Source organism: Clinocottus analis, unplaced genomic scaffold (assembly GCF_023055335.1).
Source record: "Clinocottus analis isolate CAN_PGR_092001 unplaced genomic scaffold, fCliAna1.0.p SCAF_7, whole genome shotgun sequence".
In the NCBI taxonomy this organism is placed as follows: Eukaryota; Metazoa; Chordata; class Actinopteri; order Perciformes; family Cottidae; genus Clinocottus; species Clinocottus analis.
Window position 1 is genome coordinate 18,202,261 of NW_027176229.1, and position 14,436 is coordinate 18,216,696.

A 14,436-nucleotide genomic window follows, 5' to 3' on the forward strand; every position below is an offset into this window, starting at 1 on the left:
GTTATGATCCGTTGCACCACCATCTTCCGCTGTGCAGTGTTTTTCCTCCTTTACTAGCTCTGAGGGGGTTTGGCACATTGTGTCTATAAACAATCCTCAGATGGACGAAGCCATTTCCATGCTGTGTCCTTGTTTTGTTAATATTTCGGCTTTGGCTCGATTGAGTGGATTGCCTTTATTAAAGTGGTGGTAGGAGTCTCTTCACAAGAGCCAATGTGTCCTTTGTGGGAAGAAGTCATCCAAACATGACCTATTGACACTTGTCTTTCTGAACTGGTAAGTTAACCTCCCATGAGAAAAGTTTTTGGGGGAAATCCGGCCAACAAAATTCATGAGAGATGCCAAGCTTTTTACAACTAAAATTGAGTGATATTTCATCATTACACCTTATTTTCTTTGGATATTAAGCTTTTATACACAAGCAGGTTAAATTACAGAAATCTTTGTTAAGTGTTCTTCCTTACCAAGGTTATATTCTACTGTAATGTGATATCTAATTTCCGATACTTCATTACTCAGTGTGTAGCTTTGAATAGGAGCTCCCAATATAAATAAATATTATCATGTGGACTTACATGAACCTATTCTAACCTCTACATACCAGCCATGTGTAGGTCCTGAGACATTATACACTAGTGCTCTCTAGTGGCTGCTGTGAAGAACTATGACTGCAGTATGTCATTTGCACAAACTGCCTACAAGACGAAACAATACAACATCATCAGGGAGAGTTTCTTCGAAGAGGAGGGATGCTTCCTCCCCGGCACGGTCAGACTGCACAACCAGCAATGCTTCAAGTAGACCAGCAAAAACAGACTAATCCTTCTTCATTCATTAAAAAAAAAACGTGCAATATAAATCCAATGTACCCACTGTGCAACTTCAATAAATGCTGCAATCCACTGTGCTTCAGCCACTATATCGTATTTAAGTTTTTTACTTTATTATTATACCTTTACTGTGTGATTATGTATTTTTTATATTTGATCTTGTTTTTCTACTTGTGTTTCGATCCATTCTGCTGCTGTGAGACTAATACGGGATTCTTATCGTATTGTACATGTGCACACTGTTCTTTCAAGGATGAGTGAAGGAGAAGAAAGAGGTCATGTCATTTTGACTCGAATTTGGTCAGATTTTTGGAAGGTTTCCGGCAATAATTATTCCTGCTTCAAAGATCAGCCCCTGTGTGTCTCCAAAATGCAAATACAGCAATTTTAGGGTGAAGACTTAGTTTAAGGTTAGGGTAAAGGTTAGGATTAGTCTGGGGGCTGCTGTGGTGAGAATAAAGGTACGTCTTCAGAAAATGAATGAAAGTTAATGTAATGTTACCAAAAGTCATGAAAATGTGAGCGTGCTTGCATAAAGACAGATGGTCAGATTGTTGCAAATGAATAACCTTCTTAACCCCATTTCACGAATACATTAGTCTCCTAAAATCAACAAAGTAGCATTAGTAAATAAATAACAAAAACAGAACACTGGAAAGGGGAGGAAAAGAGATGCATGCTGAGACATTGAGCGTTGCAGGAAGAGAGAAAATGGGCGGGGAATAGGACAGGACAGGTGAGCTTCAAAAAAAGACTCCCATTCAGTTCGGCTGGTGTCTGAAAATACGTGAAAGGCAAGAGAATGGAGCTGGATGTAATAGAGAGGAAGAATCAAAAAAGGGGGAAAGACAACAAGGCCTTGGAGTTAGAGGTAAGCCGGACTAGTTACTCGAGCTGTGCTGGAATAATACTGTTTCAGGAAACAGTGGAGAACCCCTGCAGTCAGGCAATTGTATGTGTTGTATGTGCTATGTGTTGTACGTATCTTTATGTTAAAACGGCATCACTCTGCTCTTTTTTTTCAGATGATTATCTTATGTAGTAGAAAATGTCAGGCTACTAACTTCATACCAAGTTTTGGGAATCTCATTGCATAATTAAAGCGCTTAAGGAGCAGCACCTCTCACCTGCACAAAGTGTCTTTGCAGAAAAAAAGGCTTCAATCATGAACCATGACACACACCTGTACATGCACACAAGCACAAAGTTGCACAAGAAAAGAAGCTCTCCTTCAACCAGTTTTCCTTTTTTCTCTGAGTAAATATGGGTCCTTGCGCAAGCAACCTTGTGTCAATATATTCCTAATAGTATTTATCTTCAAGCTTTGTGTGTGTGTGTGTGTGTGTGTGTGTGTGTGTGTGTGTGTGTGTGTGTGTGTGTGTGTGTGTGTGCGTGTGTCAGGAGCAGGAGCAGATATACATTGAAGTGGACAGTGCTACCGAAGTTGCAGACGATGCACACAAAAAGACAGACCAACATATCAAAAGGTTATGTTTTGTTTTTTTCTCATGTCAAATTTGAGCAGTTTCTTACGCTTGTCTCTTTGTTATAACATTTATGTCCTTTCTCTTTATCTTCCCTCTTATATTCCTCCCTTTTGTGTGCCTAGCTTGCTAGAGAAGAAAATTGAGGCATTCCAGGACTATTTGGCACAGCACAAAAAACAGATATGCCTGATTGTCCGCCTGCTTATAGCAGCAGGTAAAGTATTCCTGTTAGCATTCAAGTGTAACCCGGGAAGCTAGTGGGTTGCAGGTCTCTGTCCCACATGTGTGTGTGTGTGTGTGTGTGTGTGTGTGTGTGTGTGTGTGTGTGTGTGTGTGTGTGTGTGTGTGTGTGTGTGTGTGTGTGTGTGTGTGTGTTCCTAACTTGGGAGACACATTTCAGACCAAAGATCAGTTGATTTGGGACAGCTGAAAAGGCAGATTTCAAAAACAGGAGAACCAGGGTTTGGTTTGCCCCTCCTTGGCTACTGTAGGAACATGGCCGCCATCAGTCTTTTTCAAAAGGACCCCCTCAGCATCAAATTAGAAATGTCTCATTCTGAGGTAATTCATATTTTCAGATGATTATACATAAAAGAAAGAATGCTTTTAATATTATATTCCATTGGGCCAATAGATCCACCTAAATGCAACACATTGGTCCTTCAATTCAGTTCAGTTCAATTCAGTATTTGTGAGTCAGATGGCCTTCAGGTTTACAGATTCAAACGCACTGCATCCTTTTAAGGCCTAAGACAAGAAAAGTAAACAAACGATACAAAAAAGAACCGTAATGAAGGACATTGAAAGGTAAAATGATCATTTTTGGTCTTAACAAGACCTCAGACTTTATGTTTTATATGTGTGCATTTCCAAAGTCCTATCATTACCATCAATCAGCGTTACCGATGCTTGTCAGGTTGTATTTCTCTGCATCACACACCATTCATTAAAATCACATTAAATACACTTCCTGCTGTCTTTTTAACCACAGGAACTAAAGCAGCAAATATAATGACAAATATTTGAATTGTTCTGGTTGATGAAAATGACGCCAGCTCTGTGGGACATAATTTATATTGATCCTAACTTTGTTTCAGGCGTTGTTGCCATAGTGATAGCGGCATGTGTCCTGAACTTCAACCGAGCTGTCGAGATGCTGGTCATCTCCGTAGTAACCGTAATCTTCCTGGCCTGGGATTGGATGATGAAACGCTATGGCGACCGGGTGTGGGAGGAGCTCTCTCCTGTCAGAGACGTCATCGGCAGAAACTGGTTTTGGATCAGATGGTGAGAAATGGTCTGGTTCAGCTTCCCGACCCCGGCGTGTACCTTTCCTCATCAAGAGGCGGGCGGAGGCTCGCTGGTCTTTAACTGAGGCTGCAAAAAAGCCATCTTGGAGTCATTATACTAATAATCCTTCTTGGTAGCTGTAACTAATGCATATAATGTGCAAGACAGGCTCGTCTGTTGTTCGTTAAATCCGATGGGCGCTGAATGCAAACAGGGCCGGATAAAGAAAACAAGAGCAGTTGGTGGTAAATGAAGTGTAAGAGGAACGGCTGTGAGCTACAGTTAAGTCAGGCAACTGCACGAGTTCAAGGGCCCTTAGCTCAGTAAAAAAAAAAGAAAAGTGAAGCAGTCACACAATTTAAAAACTGTTTTAATAATATAACAGCAATGTAATAGCTGGGTTCTCTCAACTCTACTCCACCTCGAAGACTTTGAGCTACCGCCACACGGTGACCTCTACATGATGCACAGTCTCTTGTTCCTGTAGCCATGAATCTGAAATTACTGTGAAAGTCTTTTTTAGTCATCCCGTAACTTCTTTACAACATATTGTCCTTTGTCTTGCCAATACACGACACATATTCCTGGTATGTAATATATTTCATCTCGCTGGCTTCCTCCACCTCCCTCCCTTGTCTGTCTCTCCAGGGTGGGGTATGTGTCCATGCTGGTGGTCGTCGGGGGCTGGCTGGTGCTGGACACAGCCAAGCGAGGGAGCAGACAGCTGGTGTCTTTCGCTGGTTTGCTGCTCATCGTCTTCTGCATGTTGATATTCTCAAAACACCCATTCAGGGTAAAGGACACTCACCTACACACACAGATACACATACACGCACACACACACACACGGACGGACACACACACTACTTGTTAATGTATTGTACACGTGTGTTGCAGTGGTGTTGGCAAACGTTGGTGTGCGGGATCGGGCTACAGTTCGTCTGTGGTCTGCTGATCCTCAGGACCACGTTTGGTTTAGTTGGAATTGAATGGATTGGGAAAAAAGCAGAGGTAGACACACACACATCTTGATTTTTGTTTTCTTTGTTTCTTTCCATCTTTTGTTTCCTTCTTTACTCCTTCTGTCTCCTTTTTTATTCTTTTGTTTCCTTGTTTCATTGCATTTGTTTCCTTCTTGTCTTTCACTATGTCCTTTTTTGCTTCATCATGTCCTGTTTCATTTCCTTTTTTGTTTCCTTGTTTTTCCATGTTTCAGTACAGTGCTGAAACATTCACAAACGCACCTGCTGCATCTGTTCTTACCAAAGACACAACCAATTATTACAACGTTTTCGGTTCTGATATTCACAATTAAAAATCTCCTCCATAGACATTTATGTCATTCGCAGATGTTGGGTCTAAGTTTGTGTTTGGTGCCAGTTATCAAGACCACCTCTTCGTCTTCAAGGTAGCCCACCAAACCCTACATGATGCTCACAGACACACTGAGTAAATGACTGAATCAAACAACAGTAAAATCATTGCAATGACACAAATGTATAAGTAGTGAGTGTGTTTTCATGGACATTAATACCCAATTATGATCAGGTTTCTGGATGAGTCAGTTTATGTGTTTAGTCATGGAAATATCATATCCTTTTCGTTTCAGGAACTAGTTTTGAATAACCTTGTCATGTCTGCAGGGGTTTAGCAACAGTAACAGTTAGCCAGTAAAACAAAACATATGATAATAAAAAATGAAATGACAACAGTAAATGTCATATTCTGAATATAGTCAAAACCAAGAAAAGACTCAAAATCAGGGTAGTGAGCGTACAACCATACTCAATAACGGATGATGATGATGATGATGATGATGATGATGATGATGATGATGATGATGATGATGATAATGATAGTTGTGGACTCTCTCCAGGTGATGCCTATATTGGTTTTCATAAGCTCTGTCATCTCCATCCTCTTCTACGTTGGCTTCATGCCCTGGCTTGTTGGCAAGGTGAGAAAGTGTGGGATTAACTAGATGAACAGAAATAAATATTTAATGGGAAATTAATTATTACATACGGTACCATTGTTATCTAAAGCTCCTTTTTTTTAAATAGGAAATAGAGTTTAAAGAATAAATGACAGATAATGACTGCTCAAAGTAAATCAGAGGACGATGATTTTTTAAATGAATTGTGTTTTATATTATCATTTTCTGCTGTTGTTATTTTCTACCTTTCCTTTGATTTTCTGTCTTTTCACAGATTGGATTCATAATGCAGGTTACCATGGCAACATCCCCGGCAGAATCGATGGCGGCCGCTGGAAATCTATTCTTGGGACAGGTAAGCAACGGTTAAATTAACCAGGAAACATCACGCAAATCACTGATATACTTATATGAATCCGTTAATCCACTAGTCCCAAATAATCCAGTAGCCTCCTTATCTCTCCTTTTCAGACAGAGTCCCCGCTCTTGATTCGTCCGTACATCAGTGAGCTAACTCGCTCTGAGATGCACGCCGTGATGACCGCGGGCTTTGCCAGCGTCTCTGGTGGCGTTTTAGGAGCCTACATCTCCTTTGGGGTGAGGAGGCAGAGGAGGGAGGGAATGCCAGTGATTTACCTGGAAGGTCTGACTTCATAAACCAACACACAACTAACTGTCCAGAGGTAGATTAGGTCTACAGCAGATCAAAATGAATAGCGTTCTACATCTTAAGCAGGAAATATGAGAACAAGTCAGATCATATTAGGTTATGGTGTCAGAATACTTATTACTTCCCTCGTCCCTTAACTAGTCCCTAGTTTTGGATATTGTCAGCATCTCTCATTTATTCCTACTTGAGTTTCTTGTTATAGATAAGAAAATCTCCCTTTATATCCGATATATTGTTCACAATATAAGTAAGAGTCCAGAAACAAGTTAATAATCTATCAAATATTTTTCATTTACCATCATAGCAACTGTTGTTTGGCCTCGACTGATATTTTCCTGTGGACTAAACTGAAATTGGAACCATCATTTTGAGTTTGAGACATCGAGTTTGTCAAACAGTGATAGACCACCATTTTCATGTATATTTTACACATTTGTGTGCCTAATCTTCACAAATGAATCTTTTATTCACATGGTTTGAAAAAAAGGTAACATCATGAGAAGACAAAGACAAAAGATAAAAAGTTTCATATAAAAGCAGAACTTGGGGTGTGTGTTAGGGATTTTATTGTCAACCTCTACAGACTCTTGATGGACCATGACATATACCTGAGAGTGTGGCTCCAAGTGAATAATTTCACTCAAACGAGAAGAACATATCAAATGTTTGTCTTGTTCTATGTTCTTCTCTTTTGAGGTTGAAGCAACACACTTGTTGACAGCAACCGTGATGTCCATCCCAGCCTCCCTGGCCATGGCCAAGACGTTCTGGCCTGAGACAGAGACCACCAGAGTAACAGCCAGTAATCTCCTCAAAATGAAGCACGGGTAAGAGATACAATACAAACTGTTCCCAAAATGTTTTTTTCACACTATTCCTCCTTTGATCAGTAGCTAACGCTGTTCATTCATTCCTCTATGTCCTAATCCTCTCTGTCTATCTGCTCTCTTTCTGATAGCTTGTAAGCCTTTGATTTTTGAATTTGTACAAATTTGTGCTTTTCTTGTTCAGATTGATTAATAGCATTGATTACGCAATGATGTCAGACCCCAAAAATTAAACAACAGTGGAAAAAAAAGCAGTCTTGATTACAAGTATTAAGTCATAGGCCATGGAGTCGGCAGCTTTTCTTAATTCCACAAATTGTCTTACAATGTAAGATACAAATAATTGATTTCATCATTAACGTCACAGTTTGATGGTTCAACGATCATGTAAAATTGTCTTCGAAAAGTGCAAGTGCTTCACAGAAGAAGAAGAAGAAGAAGAAGTTACGTATTTAGTTTTGTACTCACAAATAACTGCTGTTGCATATTGTATTAATGCAATGAATAAAGTACATGACAACAGAATTTGAATAGCAGGTGTGTAAATGTACACCCATCACAGGTACATCCACATACATCATTGATGAAAAGTTAACTGACTCCAAACCACACATTTATTTAAATAGCCAACATTTTAACCGGTCCTAATAATAAAAAAAGTATTGGGCGTAAACATTTTCACCTGATGAGGATCTGACCGGAAATAGAACGTTGTCTGTTTAATGTTCTAAATTCCAAATCCTGTTTTTGATTTTCTTATCCAGGTATCGCCTCCACATTGCTTTTTACCATGTCTCTAAATTTCCAAAACAGCACCTATAAATTCATTTGTGATGTGTTATGCATTGCCCCAAGCTGAACTTGGGCTCATCTGTAGAACCACATCACCACCACAGTAATTCAAATGTAGTATTTCAATATGTGTCATGTTGATAAATAAGCTGCTCTTCATAGGATTGAGTGTTGTATAACCATTCAAACATTGCCTGTGTCCCCTTTAGAGACAGTCAGAACATGTTCGCGGCGGCATCCCATGGTGCATCTTGTGCTATTGGTGCAGTGGCCGAAATAGTTGTCAATCTCCTAGCCTTCCTGTCCCTGTTGGCTTTTATTGATGCGGCTCTCTCTTGGCTGGGAGGAATGTTGGATTGTCCGCAGCTCAGCTTCTCGGTGATGACCACGACCTGACGCTTGAACTCTCCAACATATACTAACTGTAAATATATTCAAAGATCAACCCGCATATAGGCGCTCACTCTTTTCTCTCTCTCTGTCTCTCCTCTAGCTCATCTGCTCCTATGTGTTCATGCCTCTATCCTTCATGCTGGGTGTTTCCTGGGAGGACAGTTTCATCGTGGCCGAACTGATTGGCTTAAAGACATTTATCAATGAATTTATTGCCTATCAGAAGTTGTCGGAATTCATTACGAAACGGAAAGCAGGAGGGCCAGAATATGTGGGCAACGTGAAGCAGTATATTTCTGTGAGTCTCATTCATATTTGCTTGGGTTTTCACTCTTTTTTTTGCTCAAAGCGTCGTTGTCTTCGTCTTTTTTTGTTTTTATTTTAACATATCATAGGTGACAAATTGGTGCAGTAGGAGAAGATTATGCCGTGGCGTCAGTCATTGTTGGGCTTTGTGAGATATAAGCCAGTGTGGAAGGGAATGAATTCAATATTAATTATCTACAATGTTGTAGCCTTACTAGATCATTGAATTGCTCCAATGAATGTCTTAATTGCGATAAATGTGTTAAAATGTGATTAAATAGTTTCAAATATAGTAAGTTTCCAATGGGCATCTGTTTTTGCCTTCAACAGCTAGACAGGGAGAAGGAAACATACACAGTGATAAGTACTATTTTTTGAAATAACAATTAATACAAATGTGGTCATTTCCATCAGATACACTCTGAAACAATTGCCACCTATGCTTTGTGTGGATTTTCCAACTTTGGTTCCATGGGTTCGGCGATTGGATTCCTGTGTGAGTGCCACCTCAGCTATATGATTTCAGATGTAAAAACATGTTTCCAAAAAACATGAAATTATACCATTTTTTTTCTGCAACCCAGCAACTTTCAGTTTGTTTTTATTCATTTTAGATATAAATCCTAATTGCATATTGTGAGACATACATATAATGTATACTTAATTAATGAATGCATTGCTGTTAAAGATTTGCTTTTTGTTATTCATCATAAAGTTGTTATTTTTACAGCATTCTTGGCCCCAAATAGAAAGACTGACATTTCCAGCACTGCCTTCAGAGCTCTGATTGCAGGCAGTTTCTCGTGTTTTATGACAGCTTGCATTGCAGGTGACTGTTTACTCTTCTTTGCCTCTTTGTCGTTTATCCACATGGACATTGTTTCAATATTTTTGTCTTATCCAGCGCTACTCTTAATTCCTCAAGTGGGTCTGTGCCCCATTCAGTAATCAATTCATGCATAAAACATGTATTACACAATACGTACATATGACTTATTTTGTGTGCCCTTTTAGATACACTAGTGCAACACTCAACTCACAGGTTTGAGTGAGAATAAACCATTATGTTATGACAAAAGTCAGAGACTAAAAAAACAAAATCATGGTGAAATTATTGGGAGTGCCTGTCCTAGAATAGCCGTATATTAGATCTTCACAAAATATCCTGTCACTCAAGCGTTCAAGTGCTCTGTGTGTTTTCCAGGTATATTGTACATCCCGGATCTTCATTGCCCACATTTCCTGAGCACAGAGTTCATCAATGCCAATGTGACCACTAGCTTACAACTGGTCACCTGCTGCACACAACTATACAACAGGTGTGTTTTGTGAGTGTGCGTGAATATATGCAAAAAAGAAATCTGTTTCCCAGTCACCATATAGTTGTTATACATCATTTAACCCCAGTTGGATGGATATTTTTTGTTATCTCTGTGCATTTATAAATACATCACAAACTGCTTTTCAGAATGAATGGAGCTGATGGAAAATAAGGACACTGTGATTCAGCGTGTGGGTGTTGGTGTGTGTTTTATTTGCAGTGTGACGGTGTATGAGTCCTGGAACGTGACGTCTGCAGAAGGATTCAGTCAGAGCAGCTTGCAACGCTGCTGTGCACTCACACCCCCCACACACTTCAACTGCAGCCTGGTGCTTTGAATCACTGTGAACAAAAACACACACCTTAATGATAGTGAGCGCTGTAATGAGTATGTTCTTTGTTTACTATTTGTATCATATCATTTCAATACAGTTGCCCTGCATGGATCATTTCAATACAATTTCCCTGCATGGATTCAAAAAAAATAATAATAACTATCATGTTAGGTTAGTAGAAAATATATGTGTGAGAGCGTGTTTGTGTTGGGGCAGTTTTGTGTTTGTATAATTAATATATAAACATATATATATATTTGAATGGATTATTATTAGATAATTATGGCATTATTGATGATATGTCTGCACAAGTGCCAATCAGAAAGCTTAATTTTCCAGACTTGAGAAGTTTATGAAGACTCTTAGTCATTACGTTCAGTTTATAAGATATTATAAGATATACAGGAACTTCAGACATCTGCGCTTCTTTTCAGAGTCACAGATTGCATGTTTTAGAATAAACATTGTATCTAGAATAAAGTCAATACCTTTGTACTTTTACTTGAATTGATACTTTTCTACTTTTAAGTACTTCTTCCATCGCAGCTTTTTTTAAATGTAGGCCTTTATTTCACCTCATTTGTCTTTTTTATGTATATATATATATATATATATATATATATATATATATATATATATATATATATATATATATATATATATGTTTGTTTCCCATGGAATGCTGAGCTCCACAGCAATAAGTAAAAGCAGAGTATTGATTGGCCACTGGATGTCACTGGTGTCTTCTTTTTCCCTTCCAGTAATATGTCAGATTTGTCAAACTGGTTTGACTGACAGAGCGATTGTCCAAGCAACAGGCTCATTAACACTGACAGAAATGATCAGGCTTTACAATCTGTACACATACGACATTCCTGTCAGGACCTCATACTAGATCAGGAAAAACCTGCTCAAAAAATAGAAGAAAAAAAAACCCTTTCACAGAGAAAAAAGGAAGAAACCTTTGGGAGAGCAACAGATGTCATGTGTACAGAATGAGCAACGTAACAGAGTTACAGCACATTCAGTGAATACGACAGACATTATTTATATAATGAGGCATGGACCACGATCCAGATAACCACAATCCATGGAAAGTTGAGGCAAGAGAGCACAGAGTCTCTTCATTAAATCTACCACAAACTAAAGGTCAGATGGCTCCCTTCTCAGCAGACAGGAGGTGTGTTCACTTGTGTTAATTCCACACCCCCACGGAGAGAGAGAGATTACACATCAGCCATCAGACTCTGACACAAAGGGGATTTTTATGCGCCATGTTACCATGTGTCCCCAATAAAACAAAATCTGGTTCGTAGACACCATCAAAAGGTCAAGACGGAAAAGCAAATGGTCTGGGTTTTTTTTGAGGAGTCAGTGTGTGCGCGTGTGTGTGTGTGTGTGTGTGTGTGTGTGTGTGTGTGTGTGTGTGTGTGTGTGTGTGTGTGTGTGTGTGTGTGTGTGTGTGTGTGTGTGTGCGTGTAGGTGTGCATTGTAACTCAGTTTAAAGAGTAAAACTTGCATTGAGTTTAAAGAGGAAGTTATAGAAGAAGTATCTACCCCGTCCTTTTGTTATTTAAGAATGCAATAATATTGTCAATAATTTCTTTACACAGGCAGCATGCCCAGCTTACGTGAATAGGTTTGTGATATTGGTTTGCTTTAATCAACCGCCAAAACGTGACCCCCGAGCTGCAACTTTATGCATTATACAGGCTTGAGACAAGGTCAGAGACGGACTGAGCGTGCAGTGTGTGTTTGATACGGCAACAAAGGTGGAAAGTGATGAACGTGAAGAGAGATCCTGCCGTTTATTTATTCTTCTCGTCTTTTCTTGAGAACAATGTTGCACGTGTGATACCATCACCGCAAGTGTTAAATGAAGTCGTGCCCCCTCTTCATCGTCTTGTCTTAGTCATGAGCAAAATCGTTGTTGACAAACATGTTTTGTCATAGTGTTCGTTACCAAAAATGAACAGTGTCCAAGACTCTCTGGGGGACACAGGGATAAGCCTTTTCCAAGAGTCTCGTTGAAGAAGAAATGATCCTTTATTAATCCCCCTGGGGGAATTAGTCCCTGCATTTAACCCATCCTTAGTATTCTGCCGTGAAGCACCTGGGGAGTAGGTGTGGGTTCGGTGTCTTACTCAAGGACACTTGGACATGCGAACTATGCAGAGAACAGGGATCGAACCGGCTACCTGGAGGTTTCAGAATGACCACTCTACCCATGAGCTGTAAATGTGATATGTAAAATATACCGTATGCATCCGAATCAGGATTTTTTTTTTTTTGATCAATTCTTCTGATTACTGTTTGTCCATGGGGCATATTGCATTACACAGATAATTTGCCAATCTAATTAAAACATGTTTCACCAAAAACGTTTTCACTTTGTGTCTTATTCAAACATAATAAAGATTTGCTTTCACGCGCCACTAGGGTAATACACACACAGATTGTGAAATCATATCCCTCCGTTTTCACTATATTTTAATGTTGCGTTAAGTGCAGCAGCATAGGGGAGTATAGGAGGGAAGATGAAGGAGTTATCCTAAATATAGATGGAGTGAAAGCGAGAAACACAGCGTTGTAGAAAAAAACCCAGAGAGGTTGCATATTAGGAGGCTGAGACTAGTGGATATTGGATTGTCATGGAGCAGCACTCCAACAGAAGGAGAGGGGGATGAAGAGGAGGAGAGAAAACTAAATGATGGAGATGAAATTGTCATCCAGCAGCACTCCAAAGAACACACAAAAGGGAGAGGAGATGGTAAAAGCATGGAAAAAGGATCAAAGGATAGAGAACATATATAGCATATATATATAGTTTGAAACATCTTATTGATTTGTCTTATCAGGCTACACAAACATGTGATTATTATGCCCAATCACTGTTCTCTATGATATGTTTTCTGACTAACAGACTTTAATTAATGCTTTAATTGATCGTTGACACATGAATACGTGGGCGTGTCTTTGTACAGAGTGAGAAATTAAACAGGAGAATCCCTGACGAACGTGTGCAGACGGATAGACGATGTGCAACATTAATTATGAGGAACAGTGAAGAGGCATGTTTCTCATCAGAAAATGACTCAGAAAAGTAATCATGTTAGTCAAAAGGACATTAGTTCTACAAAAACCTACGCAGAGGTCGCACCATTTTGAAAGTGTTTTGTCTGAAATCCTGTACAAAACCTCGAGCACATGGCTGTGTTGGAGTGTTGAAATTTGTCCTTTTTAGTCAATTTGATGTTATCATTGGCTATTAATATGCTATGAACTATGTTTAACGAAACAGTGCAACAGCTACAACATGGTTTCCTTTAAATGTCACTGTCAATGAATGTGTCCCTCTTAAATAAACGCATTTTTTAAATCCAGTGTGTGAAAATAAAAAATGACGCCTGACATTAAAACAAAAAGACACAGAGATTAAAGTATACATTATATTTAGTTTTTAGATCATAATAAACTGTACTTAATCTTGGTCACTGGATCATTCGGTAAGTGATGTAATATGTACTTTCCCAAAATGTGAACTGTACCGTAAACGTGCACACTGTGTTTTCTGTTTTCTCTTCTTTTTTGTAAGGCTGGAAAATTATTAAAACCACAGAAAGTACATTTGAGACACTAGCTTTTTGTTTAAGAGTTACATTAATAAAAAAAAGAGAGGGACTCCATTTTAACTGGTGAAAGAAATAATCCTTCACTTTAATTAAAATGATTATTACAACAATGTAAAAACACTCCATTTGAAGTCAAAGTCCACCATTGAAAATGTAAAAAAAAAAAATTAAAAGTCAAGTACTCAATGCAGAACCACGGCCCATGTGAGCGTTACTCTAATATAAAATGATATAATTATGATGATTATTTCTGACACTTTAATGTGCAATTAGTGCGTTGCTGCTGGTTGAGGTACAGATTGGTTTGTTTATAGGACTATAATTTTTGATTTTTTTTCATTTGGGATATAACTGATTATTTCCTCTTAATTTCATTGATTGTTTGGTTTGAAAGAATGCGAAAATAGTCAGAAATGCCAATTATAATTATCCAGAGGCCAAAGTGACATCTTCACATGCTTGTTATGTTCAGCCATCATAATTCAAAATGATCCTACTTGGGTAGCAAACGGTCATTATCCCGATGAACCTCATTCCCCCGTAATTCAAAGAATGAACTACTTACTTGTTTGTTTTTCTGAGCGTTAAATGAGAAGATCAACGCCAGTATAGGAACC

At 38.8% G+C, this 14,436-nt stretch overlaps 1 protein-coding gene across 1 annotated transcript; it reads left to right on the forward strand.

The window, feature by feature from the left end:
* Positions 1-1,632: 1,632 nt before the first annotated feature.
* LOC137805221 (solute carrier family 28 member 3-like) lies at positions 1,633-10,190 on the forward strand. The gene is made up of 17 exons (XM_068605027.1): positions 1,633-1,701; positions 2,232-2,317; positions 2,440-2,531; positions 3,415-3,604; positions 4,256-4,400; positions 4,505-4,618; positions 4,938-5,015; positions 5,484-5,564; positions 5,818-5,898; positions 6,015-6,140; positions 6,910-7,040; positions 8,042-8,210; positions 8,326-8,523; positions 8,946-9,027; positions 9,262-9,360; positions 9,736-9,850; positions 10,073-10,190. The coding sequence occupies exons 1-17, from the start codon at positions 1,633-1,635 to the stop codon at positions 10,188-10,190; spliced, it is 1,974 nt and encodes a 657-aa protein (XP_068461128.1).
* Positions 10,191-14,436: the final 4,246 nt, after the last annotated feature.